The sequence below is a fragment of the Zalophus californianus genome, chromosome 10 (assembly GCF_009762305.2).
Source record: "Zalophus californianus isolate mZalCal1 chromosome 10, mZalCal1.pri.v2, whole genome shotgun sequence".
Taxonomy (NCBI): domain Eukaryota; kingdom Metazoa; phylum Chordata; class Mammalia; order Carnivora; family Otariidae; genus Zalophus; species Zalophus californianus.
In genome coordinates this window covers 11,755,679-11,774,112 of record NC_045604.1, presented here as the reverse complement: position 1 = coordinate 11,774,112, position 18,434 = coordinate 11,755,679, and the positions used below count along the sequence as shown (strand labels likewise).

Here is an 18,434-nt window from a genome sequence, read left to right as displayed (position 1 = left end):
AATTGGCTAGACAGAAGGGGAATGGGAAGGAAGGCCGCCTACAAAGGCCCCACAGCAGAGAGGGCATCGTGTGCTCCCAGAGTCTAGAGAAGGCTGACTCAGCTCTCAGACGGAGAGTGTAGACCATGGAGTCAGATGGGGGTGGGCAAGGGGCAGGGTCTTATTCATGTGGAACATTGTAGGTGATGTGTAGGGTTAGGGCCTGTGTGCTGAGGCTGGTGGGAAGCCACTGCAGGATTTGGGATAGAGGAGTGTTATGATTGTAAGGGAGTTGTTAAGAGAACATTGGGTTTGTAGAATATGGAACAGATGGAAGGGAGGCAGGGGCAGCTGTGGGGAAGCCATTGGGGAGGCTGCCATGGTAGTTCAAAGGAGGAATGATGGTGGTCTGGGCTGAGGTGGTGGTCAGGCGATAGAGCGACATGGAGGGGGGCAGTTTAATGTCCTTGAGGGTTGGAAGGCTGGTAAGATGTATGGAATGAGAGAAAGAGTCCAAGATGATGATCAGGTTTTGGTTTGAAAAAACAAATCATACCAAGCCAAAAAAAAATGCCTTTGAGGTACCTAGATGGCTCAGTTGGTTAAGCGTCCAATTCTTTTTTTATTTTTAAAGATTTTATTTTATTTGACAGAGAGACAGAGAGCACAAGTAGGCAGAGGGGCAGGCAGAGGGAGAGGGAGAAGCAGGTTTCCCGCCGAGCAGGGAGCCAGACGCAGGGCTCGGTCCCAGGCCCCTGGGATCATGACCTGAGCCAAAGGCAGACGCTTAACCGATTGAGCTGCCCAGGCGCCCCATAAGCAACCCACTCTTGATTTTGGTTCAGGTCATAATCTCAGGGTTGTGAGATGGAGCCCTGAGTTGGGCTCTGAGCTCAGTGGAGTGTGGACTTCTCTCCCTCTCCCCCCTCCCCCTGCACGTGCACACTCGCGCGCTCTCTCTTTCTCTCTCAAATAAATAAATAAATAAATAATAAATCTTTTTAAAAAGTGCCTTTACCAAGAACCCTGGGGGAGAAGCAGTTTGGAGTGGTAAATGGTGAGCTCAGTTTGGGATAAGTTGAGTGTGAGGTACAAACGAGACAAACAGGTAGAATTTTGAATAGGTAGCTAGATATACATGAAGAAGTCAGGGTATCAAACCAGCTTGTTCTGAGAGTTTGGGCTTGAATTACATGGATATTGTCAAACCATTCATCCTATTCCATGTGTGAAGAAAGAGTCACCTGCTTAATTTTTGCTTCCTGCTCACATGATTTCATAGCCAAGATAAGTCTTCACTTAACAATGTAAGTCCTTTTCTGAAATGTTAGTATTCTTGAAATAAAACTTTTTTCTTTTGGAGATTTTGAAAGACACAATGAGCAAACAATCCAGCGAGGCCCATTAGGGGATTGAAGGGAAGGAGCTAATGTCCTAAAATGGCTGCTGGTTCTGTGATGGTTTTATTTATTTATTTTCATTATTATTTTTAAAAATAATTTTGTTTTTCTTTTTTAAGATTTTATTTATTTGAGAGAGAGAGAGAGAGGGAAGGGGAGCACAAGCAGGGGGAGGGGCAGAGGGAGAAGCAGACTCCTCACTGAGCAGGGAGCCCAAGGTAGGACTCGATCCCAGGACCCTGGATCCCAGGACCCTGACACTATGACCTGAGCAGAACGCAGATGCTTAACAGACTGAGCCACCCAGGCACCCCTCTGTGATGTTTTGTTTTAAATATACCTGACTTGTGTTTTGTTTTCTAAAAAGTGAGGGTCTTGAAATACTATTATGTGCCAAACTTTGCCTTCCTTAACAGCCTAATGGCCTTCCCAACTCACCAAACCAGGCTTTTGTAAATATTTCTGTTTCGTAAATACTTTCTCTGTTTTGTAAATACTTCTGAACCTAGTAGCTTCTTTAAGTGTGTCTAATTACAAGTAAACACAACAATCGGCCCTGAGCTCAAAAGGACAAACACACACAACTGATCACTTTGAAGAATCATGCATATTTTGTTGGCATCTCCCAATAAAGGAAGCAGCCCTGCAAGAGAAAAACCATAAAGCTGGGTGTTCAATTAGCATCAGGTTCTTCATCTACGAATTTATGATTGAACATGGTTATATTTGTGTTCTAATGCAGTATGTTCTTTAACAGGAACTGATTAAAGATGGTCTTTTCTACCTCCTAAGCATCTTTAAATTCTCCCCCTAATCTCTATCGATACCTATCACCTCCGCTTTAGTTTAGGCTATCTCTATGTGTGGTGGGACCAAAGTTCTGTAGCCAAGCTGAGCTAGGTCGACACTGGTTAGTAGGAGGATCCCAGTTCCAATGAAGTCTTGAAAACCCAGGCTTGCCTTTCTGCTTCTTTAAGATCCTGATTCTCTTTCAAGACCCCTGAAGTTTAGTATTATAAGCCTTTGTAATGCCTATGACTCAGACAAAAGAGCTTCCAGCCAGAAATACCTGTATCTAAAAGAAATAACTGTATAATGCATTTATACTCTTTATATAACTATGAGCTTCAAAAGTGAAAGATTATTCTTATTGTGTAGTTTAACAGGGCATGGAAATCCTACAAAACTATTTGGTGCTGGTGGGAGGAAGTGAGTGGCAGAGCTCCAGCGTGTGGAGTACCCATTTAAAGCACTTGTAGACAGAGGACAGACCCAAGAAAAACTGAAATGCCATCCTCCCATCTCCCTTTTTAGTGCCCAGCAAGGAGCCTGTGTCCAATGTTCCCACGCTGCTCCCTGGGCACACCCCCAAAGGCCTGTGTCCTTGCTTGAATCTCATGCTTCTCCTGGCTTCTCCCGGTCAAAATGGCTCCTTGCCCTCAGGTATTAGCACCATGAGAATGGTCAGACACATGAATTCATAGTACGATGCCTCCTCTCCAAAGAAGGAATCCTCCAGGAGCCGAATTTCAGCTACCTTGAGAGGAAGGGGAGAAAAACATTGTGAACCCAGGGTTTTCCTGATACGCGTGGTCACAGATTCATGATGCAGTCACCAATCTGCCCTTTCTTGACAGTGTTCCGGTGCCAGGCTCTGGGTTAAACCCAGTTCTATCCTTTAGCCTCTGCCTGAAGCCAATACACATTCTGCTTGAGGGCAAGAGTTTTTCCTCTGAATGAACCGTTTCCCCTGAAGAAATTGGCCGAGTGGTATGGCTCCAGCTGATGAGTCAGAGAATGTAGTGTCTGCTCCCTGCAACACCATTTCCCAACTACGTAACCTCGGGCAAGCCACTTAACCTCGCGGAGGGGCAACATCCTAGACTCAAATCAGGATTCTGCATCCTTACGACTGGTTATTTTAAAGAACGAGTGAGATAATAAATGGGAACTGGCCTTGAGATCTGTAAAATTAAGATATTAGTACTGAAGGGTGACAGCTTCCCTCACCTGGTCCGGTTATTTTAAACGCCCAATACGATATCTTTCCATATTGCTGGCAATATGGAAGGAAACAGCTGCGGGTCCAAGCCAATTTTAGAAACCCGTGTTTTTGCAAAAGCAGGAGTCAACTTTCATCACAACAGCGTTGCTGGCACAAGATGGGCACTGCCAGACAACAGTGTAGAGATGGCCCAGCAGGTGTCAGCAGAGAACCAAGTTTCGGTACTCCGCAGGCTCACCAAGGGGTGGAGCGGACGTTGGGGCCGCTGGCGAAGACAGGGTTGGCAAGAGTTTGACGGTCCAATTCTGCTGGGCTGCAGGTGGGCAGACTGGGATGAAGAGGTGGAGACAACCCTCCAGCTCTACCTATGGAACTCTCATTGGCTCCAGGATCCTCTCCCTTCCAAGGGTCCCTCCCATTCCTGAATTGGACAATTCCGTGTCCCTCTCTGTCTTCAGGACCTGTGCTATTACTTGGAAGACTCATCTCAAAGGAAAGAAAGGTTTTGTTTTTTGTTTAGAGAAACATAACTTTGGGAGTGATTTCCTCTTTCCCTCTCAACACCAGAGTTGCTTTGAATGCATGATTTTTCACCTACACCTTCTTCTCCTACCTTAACATTGGGCTCACTCACGAGAGACCAAACCCCAGCTATTCAGATATAGTTCAGCTAACCAAACCAGCTTCCACAAGGCTAATGCATTGAGAGCGGGCAGGTGCTGTGTCAGAAACCAAACAGAACCTGTTGAATGAAGTACCAAATCTTATGTTAAAGATGGCCTCTCATAGTTCACTGTTATGGGGATATGATTTCACTGCAAATATATGTTGAGTCTATGTTGCGGTGCGCCATGTTGAAATGGGTTCTACTATTAGGTTTTATGAGGTCTGAGGTCTTTCCTGGCTGGGGGTGAAGGAGAAGGTGACTTGGAGAGACAGAGAAGTAGCTCTTTGCAACAGGAGCAAACCCCAAACTGCTTGCTTGCCCTTCTGCCCAGTCTCTAAGACCCCCAGTGAGCACATAAATGTGTGTATATGTGTGTGTTTTGGGGGGGTTGGTACACATGTGTGCAGTGGTACATCCTAGTAATGGAAGGAAGGACATGTGTGAGAAACTCTGTGAGAGGAAAGAGCAAATGGGATCAGACCCAGAAGGTTTTCTGAGGCTCTGAAGCCGGATCTGTGGGTCAAGGGCATGGCCATGATCTCATAAAGAGTTGGCTACCTACCAGTCTGCTACACCTGGAGAATGAGAAAAAGGCAAAGGAAGAAATCAGTGACTATGGAACTTGTGGTCCTATCACATTGTTGTTTGCCTTTTCTTCCCCATATCAAAGTCTAACTATCTTCAGAAAAACTCTGGAACTCTATTTAGTTCTAGAAGAACTAAAGTCTCCAGGAAAAGGGAGTTGGGGCCTGCTTAGAATAATCCAGGGTGTGTGTGTGTGTGTGTGTGTGTGTGTGTGTAGCCTCTAGAGTCCTAAACTCCAGTATCTAGCATCCAAAAGGAACAGAGTTCCCATACCCACCACTAAATGTGAGCGCTGAGCCCCACAGTCTATAAATCTTGAACTGGCAGGATGACAGCAGAATATATGCAAATTCCTGCATTACTGCAAATCTCTCATATCCTCAGCTGGGTAAGCTATGTTTCCTTTTCTTTCTGACTGTGAATATTTAATTATTTCCTTCTTTTTCTTTGAAACCAGGAGGTACCGAGATTGAAATAACATTCAAAATAAAGGAGGAGGGGAGTCCCAAGTCCACAAAGCAACTGCTTTGCACATTATTTTGTCCAACATGTAAAAGGAAAAACAAAAGCAGATAGCAGATCTGGACATCTTAAACCCTTGCGGAGTTACGTCACTGCAATAAACAAAGGTCAGCAGTCACTCTCTTTGAGGTTATATGCTCAGTTGGTGTGTATCTGTGTCTCTGGGTTTAGGACAAGAATTTGCACTGGTGATTTCAGTATGGGGGCTCTAAAGACAGGGACAACCTAAGGGTAAGGGGACCCATCTCTTGCTCCGATCAATGCATTAACCTCTGATTTAGGCCCCTTCTTTCAATCCTAGATCCCCATAAGCAAAATTGTTCCATTATAAAAGGGACCTTACCTGGCATTGTCCATTCCCAGTATGGTGAAATAGATTTTGGCTGTGTCTACCCAGCAAAAGAGAAGGGGAGAGTTGAATGTGTTAAAGACAGCCATGAGAATTGATCAGAAACCCCTATCTCTGCTGCTCTCTATTTTCAATTGTAATCTGCCAGCACAGCTTGGCGGCCTCAGACGAAATTGTCTTTACAGATGAGGTTCCTCAAAGACAGCACAGCCACATTTAAGCTCAAGTTAATTCGGTTAAGTGAGGCCCTCTCCACTCCTGCCGGAGCCGGGAGCCTCGTGGCTACCAGGCCCCGGGAAGCCCTCTCCTCTGCCCCCAGGGCCTCCCCGCCCGTCTCAATTGCTCTGGACCAGTTCATTTCGCCACAGCTCGGAGCCGCTCGGAAAGCAAAGATTAAAGGGGAAAGTCGCAGCTGTATATTTATATTTTCATTGCTAGAAGGGAATTGATTTCCGCGAATTTATTTTGGTAGTTGTAATACACAAGGGCGGATTTGCGTCACCCGAGCAACTTGTCAGTGGAGATAAAGTTGCACAAATATTGAAAGGGGAAGTGCTAGGAGTCATTATAGAGTTTTTCTCCGGAAGAAATAAGGATTTCTGCAGTATCCTAAAATACTAAGGCCGCTTCTATTTTGAGACCAATCTCGCAGGCACATCCGCTCATTTAGTACGAGTTTGAGCCCATCAAAAAACAGGAGATGACCTGAACTCCGGCGAGCCCGGGGTTTCCTGCTGCTTTCTTGGTTCTGAGGGGTGGGCAGTAAGGACGAGGAGAGTCAGCGGGCTCAGAAGAGGGCGAGGGGCCCGCAGCGGCGAGACCTGATCCCGAGGAAGAGGGTGTGTGTTGGGGGGCGGTGGGGGAAGCAGGGCGTCGCTTCACAGGTTTCCTTTTTTGCTTTTCCCTCCAGGAGCTCGGGGTAGGCCCGGGTGGCGCAGACGCGGTTGCAATGGAGCCGACGGCCCGGAAGAGCAGGGGGCGCGCGCGAAGTTGCAATTTAGAACCAAGCCGCGGGCCTTTTCGGGGACACAGAAGAGCGCGCGGCGGGGCTAGGAGTCCGCAGGAAAACCCCGATCCCGGGCCTCGTCTCCGCCCCGGCCTTGAAATGCTGCAGATGCGGGTCGTGGACGCCTCGGGACACCCGGAGTGCCAGCGTTCCTTCTAGTTTGCATCCCGCGCCCACTCCCCCCCCCCTCCCAGGAACGTGTCTTATTTGGGGGCGAGAGGCAGGGGTGAGGCCTAAAGACATCGCCTTTAGAACCTTGAGTTTGAACTTAGGCGCCACTATTTAAATGTTTGCAGTCAAATTGGAATTAGAAGTGACACTAGAAAAGAGAAGAAAAGGGGATTTATGGCCGTCCCCACACACACTCGCGCTGATGACTGTCCCTGGGGGCTGTGAAGGCCGCGTCCTTCCAGCCGAGTCTCGCCATAGTCCCCGGCCCCTGCCTGCAACACCTCCACTGGTGCACTTCAAGGAGGGTCCAATGCCCCATGTGGCCTTACACTCGTCACTCCTTTGCCTCTGTCTAGAAACCGGACTGGTCTTCCTGGATCTCTTGCCGCAGATGCCCGTATCCTCAGGCGATCCAACAACTCCATTCCATCTCTGGAAATAACACCTCTGTCCTTGCAGCAAGGAGCAAGGCTCGAAAACCCTTTAGTAAAAGAGCGATCTAGAGAGGGAGAGAGAAAGAGAGCGGATGGAGGCATTGGGCAGGAGACAGGCAGGAGAGAATGTCCCAGTGCTGCATGGCCGGAAGTGATTGATCAGTGATTACTTTCCAGGAGAAAGTCAAAAGCTTAAAATGACAGCATCTGTAACAAGAGGCCAGAAACCACTAGAAATAAATTTAATTAGCCCCAAACCTGAATTTGACCCAGGCCTGGCAAGTTGCCCTTCTGGGTTGATTTGGTAAGACCTCTTAGTGCTGAAGTGAAATAAAAAAAAAGAAGTCACAGAAACTTTAATGCAACTGTATTAAAAGTTTTTTTTTTTTTTTTTTTTGCCGGGAGGGAGACATGCCTCAGAAGCACAGAAGATCAATTAGGAGATGCTTATTAGGGCAATCGAAAACAAAAGATTTCGTGGTTTCATTATTGTTATTATTTTATTTTCTTCCTGAAAATGTGCAAGAAGAGCTCATCTGGGTGGCCTGTGGTTTGTTTGGGAGAGGGGTGGGGAAATCCATTCTGACTGTAATTTAAAAGAGAAGGAATTCTTAAAATAGAGATGTTGATGTTGCAGAAAACCCCCACTACACCCACCCTGCGCTCTAAAGACCCAAAGCACGAATGGAAGGCGTCGGCCTCCACTGCAGCTTCTTTTGCGACCAGGCCCAAGGGGTTCCTGGGGAAACAGTCACTGAATTGAAAGTAGTGTTTAACCCCAAGGAAATGTGCTCTTGTGGGCACTTGCAAAACAATGGACCCCACGTGATCTGGGGTTGTGGTGGAGCTGGGAGGGCGACATTTCCTACAAGGTGCGGCAGCGGAGGGGACGCGCGTGCCGCTTTCCCGGGTTTCGGACGGCGGCCTGTTTGGTTGTCGTCTGAGGCTCGGGGGAGGGTTTGGCTGCGTCCAAGGGAGACGTTCGGAGACATCCATCTTATTTTGTTTGAAAAGTTGCTCGTCCAAGTTGTCACTGGGTGACAGCTTGGACTAAAGCTAATTTGCGAACCGCGCCTCCTCTCTTCCCTGAGGATCTCGGAGGCAGCGCCACGGACGCGGTGCTAAATTGGGCGGTGACTTTGGACCCCAGCTTTCTCGAGCCAGAGCTCAGAGCTGAGCAGCTTGGCAACGGGAGCCCACGAAGGATGAGGACACCAACTTTCGGGATAAAGGCCGAGTGAAGAAAAATCAGGCCCAAGTGAAGTCAGGAGGAGGGAACCTAGGGGGTCGCCCCCGTGTTCCAAGAGGCGGACTTTGCACCCGTGAAATTACACAGGAGCACCAGCTTCTCTGGGCAAGCGCCGGCGCTGGGACCAACTCTCTATGTCCGATGTCGGTTTGGAGCTGCACAAGTTAGGGGAGAGTCAGAATTCCCTGGAGCCGCCGCCCGGGCCCCTACGCAGGGGACCCCGCTCAGCCCACGCGGCAGCAGCAAACACTTTGGCGTGGCCGGGGCGTGGCCCACCTCCTCGGCCACGCCCCTCTTTCCCAATTCCCCTCTACTCCCTGCTCCCATTGGTGAAGAGGATGGCCAATGAGCACTCGGATCGAGGTCCTACCCTGGATCTGACTCCGAAGCTCCTGCCAAAACTTTGGGAGTTTTTAGAGAGGAGTTTTTTTTTTTTTTTTTTCCTCCTATTACTTTTTTTTTTTAAACTAACGGATTATTATTGTTGTTGTTTTAAATTTAGCTCTTAGGGCTTAGCTGTTTGGGTTTCCTTTCGGTGCCCAGCCCCTGTCTCCCCGGCTTCCCTGGCGTGTGCGGAGCGGCGGCCCCCGCCCGCCCAGCAGCTTCAGCGCCCCTCGCTCGCCTCCAGCACGGGGGAGCGCGGGCGCCGCGCCGCCTTTAAAGTGAGGCCAGGGGCCGAGGCTGTGACCGGCCGGGATCTGGGCCTCGCCTCTTCCCTCGGTGGCGCTAGGGCTCCCTGTCCTGTTCTCAGTGCGGACGGAGAAGCGAAAGCGGATCGTTCTCGGCTGGGCTGCCGCTGCCTCCGGGACTCATCGCGCTCCTCCCTGCGCACCCACCCACCCACTGGGCCCGGCCCGGCCGGGCCGCGGCGGCAGCTCGGCTCATCCAGCCAGAATGTTCGCCGCCGGGCTGGCTCCTTTCTACGCCTCCAACTTCAGCCTCTGGTCGGCCGCCTACTGCTCCTCGGCCGGCCCGGGCGGCTGCTCCTTCCCCCTGGACCCCGCCGCGGTCAAGAAACCCTCCTTCTGCATCGCAGACATCCTGCACGCCGGCGTGGGGGAGCAGGGGGCGGCCGCGGAGGGTCTGGCGGGGGCCTCGGCCGCCGCCCTCACCGCTCACTTGGGCTCGGCTCACCCGCACGCCTCTTTCCAAGCTGCCGCCAGATCCCCGCTTCGACCCACCCCGGTGGTGGCGCCCTCCGAAGTCCCGGCTGGCTTCCCGCAGCGGCTGTCTCCGCTCTCAGCCGCCTACCACCACCATCACCCACAGCCACAGCAGCCGCAACAGCCTCCGCAGCAGCCGCAGCCTCCGCCTGCGCCCCGGGCTGGCGCCTTGCAGCCCCCTGTCTCCGGGGCGCGGGTGGTCCCGAACCCCCCGCATAGTGGCTCGGCCCCGGCCCCATCTAGCAAGGACCTCAAATTTGGAATTGACCGCATTTTGTCTGCAGAATTTGACCCCAAAGTCAAGGAAGGCAACACGCTGAGAGGTAGGTCTTGGGCGAGAGGCTGCAGGCCTCTGGCCACGGCCCTGGCGCACTCCCCGGTCCCAGGGCCATTTGGAATGCCTTTGAGTATTTGCACAATTAAGGACAAACCGGTAAAATGAGGGAGAAGAGAGTGAATTGTAAGAAGACTGTGAAACGTTAGGTTTAAAACTCACCTGCTCTGCGTTAAAAAAAAAAAAAAAAGATTCCAGGGATGCTTGAAAAACACACGTCACAGAATCATTATTCATAAAAATCGTTGGTGTAAATATTTGCTGAAATGACTATCATCTGCCTCTTGAATCATGTATCTAGAGGGAGAACTATATTAATTTGACAGGGAAAGCCCTTTTGGGGAACACTTTCCCTTCCATTTATCTGATTTCTAGTGAAATTCCACTCAAGGAATGTAGGTAAACAAAATAGACCCCGGGCTCCCAAGAGAAAGCGGAGTTGGGGCTCCTTCACTGGGGCGGAGGTAGGTCTGTGGAATTCTAGTCAAGCACCTGGAAGTGACTTCCTTTTGGCCATTTTATATAAAGCCCTTCCTTGCTGTATGTGTAGACGTGGACCTGTGGGCTACACGCAGGAACATTTTGCGCATCGCCCCTTGGCCACTGTCGGGAGAGTGGGGTTTTGGCGCCGAGACAAGGGTCTCTCGTGACTTCGCTCCGGGAAAACCGAATCGAGGGGGAGGGGAGGAACAACTCAGTCCGAGAGAGTGTGGCTTTGCCCGAGGTGTAATCAGCTCTTCTTTTCCCTCGCCTCCAGACCTCACATCCCTGCTAACCAGCGGGCGGCCCGCAGGGGTGCACCTCCCCGGCCTGCAGCCCTCCGCCGGCCAGTTCTTCGCGTCTCTAGATCCCATTAACGAGGCTTCTGCCATCCTGAGCCCCTTAAGCTCGAACCCGAGGAATTCAGTTCAGCATCAGTTTCAAGACACGTTTCCAGGTACAGAAACCCTCCCGAGCGACGGCCTAACGGGGCAGGTCGACTGGCCCAAAACTGAGTACTGACGGCTCACGTGGCCATCGCGGTGCAGCAATCCCGGAGTTGGTGCAGGAGGCTACCAAGTCCAGAGACAGAAACCGAAAGAGTTCTCAGATAGCTAGCTCACTCTTTGGTCGGCTCCCGGGGGGGCGGGGGTGGGAGCGGTGGGGGACCTGGGGGTGCCGAGAAAGTGTGTACGTGGGCGGGCGGGGCGAGGTGGGGTGAAGGGGCTTTCCCTAGTCTTTTCTCCAGAGAGTGGCTTGAAAATGCAGCAAGAGGTGTTAACACAACACAGAGTTAGGAATGACTTAGCCCAAGGGGGTTCCGTTTGCTCGCACGTTTGCAAGAACGTGTACATACACACACGTACACACACGTACACATACGAGAGTCAAAGCTGTCATCTCTCCATCCTTCAGGCCCAAGGGACAGTGTCGCCTACTTTTCGCATGCCCCAAAGGCCACGCGTTAGGTTTATGTTTTTTCTTTGGAATTAATCGACGAAGCGCGGGGCTTCTCCACGCCACACTCGCTTTAGGCCTTAAGCCTGAAGTCTTAAGAGCTGTAGGATCCCTCCGTAGGGAGGCCGTTGCGCGTCTGCGTGAAGGGCTTTCTGAATGGGGGCCCAAATGTTTAACGCAAAACACTTAGAAGCAGCACGGTGAGTCCCGGGCGCGTAGGCCGCGGACCGGGGGGCACTGACGTGGCCCTCCTGTCTTTCTGTCGCTCCCGCTCCCGCCCGGTGGCAGGTCCCTACGCCGTGCTCACGAAGGACACCATGCCGCAGACCTACAAGAGGAAGCGCTCCTGGTCGCGGGCGGTCTTCTCCAACCTGCAGAGGAAAGGCCTGGAGAAGAGGTTTGAGATTCAGAAATACGTGACCAAACCCGACCGAAAACAACTGGCCGCGATGCTAGGCCTCACCGACGCGCAGGTAAGCCGGCTCTGGCTCCCGCGCGCAGCTCCCTCGCGGGGTCGGGGGCAGCAGCGCGGCCTAGCCCCAGGCCTCCCTCCACCCCGGCCCACTCGGCCTTTGCCGCGGAGACGCAAGGTCTTGAATTTCAAGAGACAGTGTAGGCGTCGAAACTTGAGTCTGGGGGGAGGGAAATGGGGGGGGGGGAGAGAAGGACGGAAAGGATAGCCCATCCCCAAAGATGTATGTCAACAAGCACTGCATGTTTATTTTGGCCAACAGGCGAAAGAACCGCGGAGAAAGCAAATAGGCCGCAGGAGATAATAATTATGTACTCCACTGCAGTGCAGTTCCCTGTAGGAGGCAGTTTATTTCAGAAGAGATAAAAATCCAAAGTCAAGAGATTGTTGTTGGGTTTTTTTTTTTCTTCCCTCCTCCCGTCCTTCCTCCCTCCTCCTCCTTCTGCTGCAGCTGGATTGTGAAATCCCCGTTTGTGAGGAAGTGAAAACATCATTTCAAACGGAATGACTTAGCCCCAGCAGGGCGAGGAGTGCACTCCTCAGCAGCCAGTCAGTCCGATTTTCTAACGGCAGAAGCTCCTAAGAAAATCTCCGGGGGGGGGGGGAGGGGTGGGGAGTGAGAGAGAGAAAGGAAAAAAGATTTTCTTAGAATACCCAAGAGCATTTCAGCAGGTTCTGCCTACTTGGTTTTTTTTTTTTTTCCCCAAGACAATGGCCAATCTATCGTGTTTGAATTCAATTTCTGAGTCCAATTTTTTTTTCTTTCCTCCAATTCAAGAACTGGACTTTTTTGGGGGTTTTGGAAATAGAAGAGTTAACCGTTCTTCCATACCCCGCAGCAGTGGGGCCTTTGCTCCCTGGGTGCTCAGTGTTCTGAGTAGGGCAGAAGTCAAAGGCAAGCACCTTTTCATAGCTCCTTTAAGGGCCCCCCTCACCCCCCCTTGTCTTTCTGTCCTCCATTACACAACTCCCCTCCCCAACACCCACTGGAAGAGCCCGGCCGTTTTCCACCAGCTGTGGATGTTATTTTTAAAAGGGAAGCTGGAACTTGTGTGAACAGCATTGGGTCCCCCAGGGGATTGTATATATTTATATAGATTCTCCACCCCATCCCTACCCCCTTCCTCCACTTTGCACAGGTTTAATTCCAGCATTTTCTAAGCCTGCAGAAGGATTAGTTTATCCCGGGCAGGGGCAGGGTCCTTATCAGCTTCTGAGTACACACATGCCAAGGAAATGCTCTTCAACTGAAGGTCCAGCAGTGCCCCCACCCCACTGGGATTAACTCTTTGAACCCTCTTTCCCCTCTGTGCTTCCCACGGTTTCTCCTTAAGAAGAACTGCTTTTGTAGAAACTTGCCTTGGGTGGTGGCAGTCGAGGAGAGGACCCGCTTAGCAGGAATTCTTAACATTGGTTCACCAAACCCTTGAAATCCTGGGTACATTTTTTTCTGAGCCAGGGGTCCATAATTTAATCAGATTCTTGGGGAGTCCTGGCTCAAGTGGGGTTAAGAAGCATCGATTTAGAGCAGAAATTGCCCTTAGTTTGAGGCCGAGGCGCAGGACTCCGCCTTTCAACAAGCATCCAGGTCATTTCAGGATCAGGTCTGGAGGGCCACATTTTGAGAAACAGCCCTCGCGGGTTCCTTAGGCGAGGGTCCCCGGCGATGTCGTTGTTTCCCTGGGCTGCCCCTCGGCCCCTGAGCCGAGCTCAGTGCCTGGTCCATGGTAGAGGCGCGGGGGACCGGAGCTCCAGGCTGCACGCGAGTCGAGCGCCGAGAGCCCACGTCTCATGTCGGTGTCCCTTCCTGTCTCCCCGCGTGCTGCGGCGCAGGTGAAGGTGTGGTTCCAGAACCGGCGGATGAAGTGGCGGCACTCCAAGGAGGCCCAGGCCCAGAAGGACAAGGACAAGGAGGCGGGCGAGAAGTCGTCGGGCGGAGGCGCGGCTGCCGACGGCGAGCAGGAGGAGCGGAGCCTCAGCCGCTCGGAGGGCGAGGCCGAGAGCGAGAGCAGCGACTCCGAGTCTCTGGACATGGCCCCGAGCGACACGGAGCGGACTGAGGGGGCCGAGCGGTCTCTGCACCAGACCACGGTCATCAAGGCCTCGGCCGCGGGCGCCCTCCTCCCGGCCAGCGGCGGCGGGAGCGCGGGAAGCGGCGGCGGCAGTTTCAGCTTCGCCAGCCTTGGCGGCGGCGGCGGCGGCGGCGGCGGCGCGGGGAGTGGGGGCGGCGGCGCCTCGGACCTGCTGCCGGCGCCCCAGCCCACCCTCAGCGGCGCTCCGCAGAGCCCCGAGCCCGCCCAGGCACAGCTGGGCGGCCTGTAGACTGCACGAGGCCGGGGCCCCGGGGCCCGCGTGCCGCCCCCAGCCTCCCAGGGTGGGCTGGATTTTGCGCCTGCTTTGTGTTGGCAGCGGGGCCGGGGCCTGAGACGCCGCGGCGGCCTTGCCCACGGTCCCACCTGCCCGTCGCTGCCGCGCTGGTGCCCAGAGCCCGGGGCGGGGTGGGGGGGGGGGAGCTCAGTGCCCCCGCCTGAGAACCCCGCGCCGGCCAAACACTTCTCCCGGGCCGCGAGCAGTTCACACTGTGAAGTGTTGGACGCAACAGTTCTCCCCGCACTCGGGGTCGTGGCGCAAAGACAAGCTGCACTTAGGGCGCCACAAACTTGTAAATAAAATGTTTACTACGGTTTGTAAAGGCCGCTTGGCTTGCTGGGGCGGTGTGGTCGTTAAGATCGGGGATCTCCCATCCGGACCTCAGCCTCGGGGCACTGTAGGTTACAGCAGCTGGAGGTGGGGGACAAGTGCTTTTGGAGGGGGGAGTGCTGCAACCTCGGGGCCGCCTTGCTGCAAAGACTGGCGTCGGGCTTAGAATTCATAGGCTTCCTTGGCCAGCCTGCGCTCCCCCACCACTGAACTGGTGCTCCACGACCCTGAGGGTGGCCAGAGGGCCACTGTGGCCACAGAATCTATTAGGCCTCTGGGGCAGATGGCCTCTCCACCCTGAGTCAGGACACTGTGAGTGGGCCCGTGGCCTTTTCTTTGCTGGTGAGTATCCAGAGTTGGAGTGGACAAGTTGTTGATGCCTTGGGTGAATTTAGCCACATTTGGTACTTACAAGGTGGCCACTCCCAAGTCTGCAGTGGAGCTTTGGGGCAATTCTAACACAAGCCGCCCCTTGCTCCAGGATGGCTAAGGGGAGGAGGTAGCATCCTGGAGGAAAAGATAGACAAATCACAGTGGTTAGGGTTGAAAAGGCTGGGCCTGAGAAAGTTTTAAAGGTGCCCAAACAACCACAGGGCAGGGAGCTGACTTGTTCAAGGTCACACCCAGGCAATAGCCCAAACCAGAGTTCAGACCTCCTGGCTCTCATTTGGCCAGTGATGGGTCTAAAAAACTGCATCTCAACCCCACCCACGCACACATAATCTTCCTTGCAGTTAGGCCCTGCAGGCGCCCAGTGAGTCCCTCTGCAGCCCCCACCCCCAAGTTGAGAGGCTGCAGCTGAAATACCTGTTTTGCCTCCACGCTGCAACTGGGATGGGCCTTTAAAGTTTTTTGTTTTGTTTTGTTTTTGTTTTTGAAAGGCTGAAGAGTCAAACCTCTCTCCAAGACCTGTCCTCTCTTGGCTCCCCTTTCCTCAAAACGAAATGTCCAGAGTTTGTATATAAATCTCTTTTGGGAGATTCAAAAACAGACTGCTGACAAACCTGGCCACGCGGGGCTGTTTGGCACTGAACCCTGGCCAGGGCACGAAGCTTTTTACAGGTCCACCACCCATGTCAAGAATGGGATGCTCTGTAGAGAGTGGTGCTCCCCCAGAGATGCTCAGGTCAGCTAGCCCAGGACACATCCCAGTCCCCTGACTGGAGTTGAGGGGGCTCCTAGCAGCTCCCTGATCTGGCTTATCTTCTTCCCCATTTTGACTCATTGACTTGAGCACATTAAAAGACCGCTGTTCTAGAGCGGAGACCCCAGATTTAGCCTCTGCTGGCCTAGCGCAGCACAGGGGTGCAAAGTTGACCATTGCCTGCCCCAAACTCCCAGCCTCCTAAAGGAGCTGAACTCCTAGAGGAATGTGCATAGTGGGGAGGGGAGTGGGAGCGACCAGGGTGGTCCAGTGTAGGAATGAGAAGAGAGAGGTAGAGGGCTCTAGGAGGGACCTCAAGTTTAATGGGAATGTGAACCAGCCATTATCTTTAAATGTGCCCAGAGTTTCCTGGCACAGCAGCCTCCACACCTGCTTGGGTTCTAGCTCTGGGGGGGAGTGATTCCTCCACCATTCCACAAGCTCTGCCACCCAAACGGCAGGATTCTCCCTGTACCTCAGTTTTGCCTTCACTATCAAGATTAGTTTCCTCTGACCCCTGAAATATTGAAATTCTGTAACTGGGACATCCCAAGGACATGGAATTTTGAGGCACTTAAATCCGGTGCTGGCATTCAGGAGAATAACGTGGCAGCATATAGATCTAGTAGAGGAGCTCAGCTGGGGAGGAGTTGGTGCTTTAGGCACGAGGCAGCTACTCTGCCTCTCATAAGGCTCTCGAGGTGCCGGCTGCCCCAATCCCCTCTCGCATTTTTCTTCCTCGGGCCCGGGTTTAAAAAGTAAAGGAAATAATCGCCCAGGGACCTTAATGATACGATTTTAGGTACAGTTCGGCCTTACCAAGGCCATGATCCGCTAGACCAGAGGGCGCAGCAAAGCTGGGGTACCGGGAGGGAAATGCGCTGGGCGGCACCTGGGGGTGGCACTGGGGCTGCTTCTGGAGGGTTCGCAGGAGGCGCCCTTCCTCCAACACCCTCCACCTCTCCTTCTTGAACATTTCTCCCGTGAAACTCTAGCAGGGCTTTAGCCTGGGCGGTGGAGTTCTTCCACGTTTTCATTAGGAACGGGGTATCTCAAGTCCAGAGAAGTTTAAAGTTCATTTTGGAAGAGGAGCAGTCGCAGGACGAAGAGTCCTCTCTAGGCCGGCCTGGTGGCGGGGAGCAAAAACCACATTTCGGGCCGGGTCGACTCATCCTGGGGCCGCTCGCTCGGCCCAGGGATCGGGAGTTTTCCCGGTGGCGCTCGATGCTTACAAGAGCGGCCAGGGAAGCTAGAAATTCTTGAACGAAGACCGAGATTTCTAAGGCGCCCAAGAGAAGGCCGAGCGCGCTAGATCCGCACACGCCAGGCCCGCCGAGGCCCGCCGGGCTGGGGCTTGGAGGCGGCGGCGGATGCGCGCGGGCCGCGGAGCCGAGCCGAGCCGCCACCCCCGCTTCCAGCCGCTTGCGGCCCAAGACTCGCCCTTCCCGAAAAGCAGCGAGAATTCTGCCCGAGTCGGATCCTGCCTCCCAGCCGCAGCGGTTCCCGCGGCGCCGAGCCCTCGGAGCGAGGTTACTGAGGCGCAGCTCCGGTGTGCTGAGGGGTGGCGGCCGCGCGTCTCGCTGGGGACTGGAGGGGGTCTAATACCCCCTTGGGTGCACGCGCGTGCACACCACAATTACACGCGTAGCTCACACATCCACATGCTCACATAGGCGCGCAGCAACGCAGACCCAGACGCACACAGGAGAGCCCAGGTACTGGCCATTTCAGCCTCTCTTGAGCAAAACTACACAAATAACGTTCTCCTTTCTCCAGACTGCAAAGCCGAGGAGCCTCACGCCGCCTTCTTCTGTCACGGTGGGTGGGTGGGGCGCTGGTCTCCAGAAAAGTTTCCTTGCGCCAAACCTCGCCGACCAAAGCACTGAAAGCCGGCGTCGCTCCATTTGTCTGTCGCTGTCCAGAGCGGGCAGGGACCCGGAGGCCGGGAGTTGCTGGGAGCGCGTGGCCGTCGCTGCCCTGCCCGCCGCCCCGCCCCCAACCTGGGACCAAAGCTGTCCGGCCCGGTGGCACTTCAAGGCGAAGTCTGTCTCCAATGGCCCGCAGACCAGTCAAGGAGATCACCTTCTGTTCTCACCCCACTACCACGCAAGGATTCGTGGGTACCGTGTGTGTGTTGGGGGTGGGGGCTTGCTCCGACTCCGGTTATCATCAATCCCTCTCACTCCTTGCGCACCTCAGAGGGGACCAGTGGCTTTGGGATCTTTCCTGTGGCTGTTCCCTCTAGCTGGGGTCTGAAGTGGGGTGTTGGGGGTTCTGGTTTGAGGCCAGCGCAGAGCAGGTGAGCTCTGAGTGCCCAGCTCGCTGGTCCCTCCTGTTCTAGGTACCGGAAGTCAACCTAACTGGAAGGTGACCCCAGATTTCCTTGCGGTCAGTCACAGTCTCAGGGAACTTAAGGGTCCCCAGGGCGGGGCAGAAACCAGAACCTGCGGGGGGGGGCGCTATTATGGGGCCGTTTCAGACTTGAGCTTTAACCCCTGTGGCTTTAACCTATTGAGTTTGAATCTATCCCCGCATCACACCCCGCTTCCCCTCAAGCCCATGCCGACCTCCAACAGACCCCTGGTCTGCGGGGCAGGGTGGTGGTGTTGGGGGGGTTGCTGAGGCAGCTCTGGAGCAAGAAATGGGAAGAGAGGTGGGAGGCTGAGGTCGATGCACCCTCCTCCCAGTTGCCGGCGGTTCTCCTCCACCTTCGTCCTCCTTTGAGAAGGAAGAGCTGGCTGAAGGACTGAGAACTCGGCCTTCCCCATAGGACGCGGTGACACTACTTTAAAGAGGGTAGAGAGGACCCTAAACATG

General features: G+C 53.6%; 1 protein-coding gene across 2 annotated transcripts; it reads left to right on the top strand.

Moving 5' to 3' along the window:
• The first annotated feature begins 5,159 nt into the window (after positions 1 to 5,159).
• Positions 5,160 to 14,451, top strand: HLX (H2.0 like homeobox). 2 transcript variants are annotated; one of them, XM_027614055.2, is made up of 5 exons: positions 5,160 to 5,265; positions 6,418 to 9,853; positions 10,622 to 10,801; positions 11,590 to 11,774; positions 13,607 to 14,451. In XM_027614055.2, exons 2-5 carry the CDS (start codon positions 9,262 to 9,264, stop codon positions 14,093 to 14,095), a joined length of 1,446 nt encoding a protein of 481 aa, XP_027469856.1. In that variant the 5' UTR covers positions 5,160 to 5,265; positions 6,418 to 9,261; the 3' UTR covers positions 14,096 to 14,451. The 2 variants fall into 2 exon arrangements, with proteins under 2 accessions (XP_027469856.1, XP_027469857.1); XM_027614056.2 differs by lacking the exon at positions 5,160 to 5,265 and adding an exon at positions 6,078 to 6,176.
• Positions 14,452 to 18,434: the final 3,983 nt, after the last annotated feature.

Excerpts from the sequence above, each read along its gene's own strand:
- HLX (XM_027614055.2), top strand. The coding sequence starts at position 9,262 with ATGTTCGCCGCCGGGCTGGCTCCTTTCTACGCCTCCAACTTCAGCCTC. Across the intron at positions 10,802-11,589 it reads GTTTCAAGACACGTTTCCAG|GTCCCTACGCCGTGCTCACG; the intron begins GTACAGAAACCC and ends GCCCGGTGGCAG. Across the intron at positions 11,775-13,606 it reads TAGGCCTCACCGACGCGCAG|GTGAAGGTGTGGTTCCAGAA; the intron begins GTAAGCCGGCTC and ends GCTGCGGCGCAG.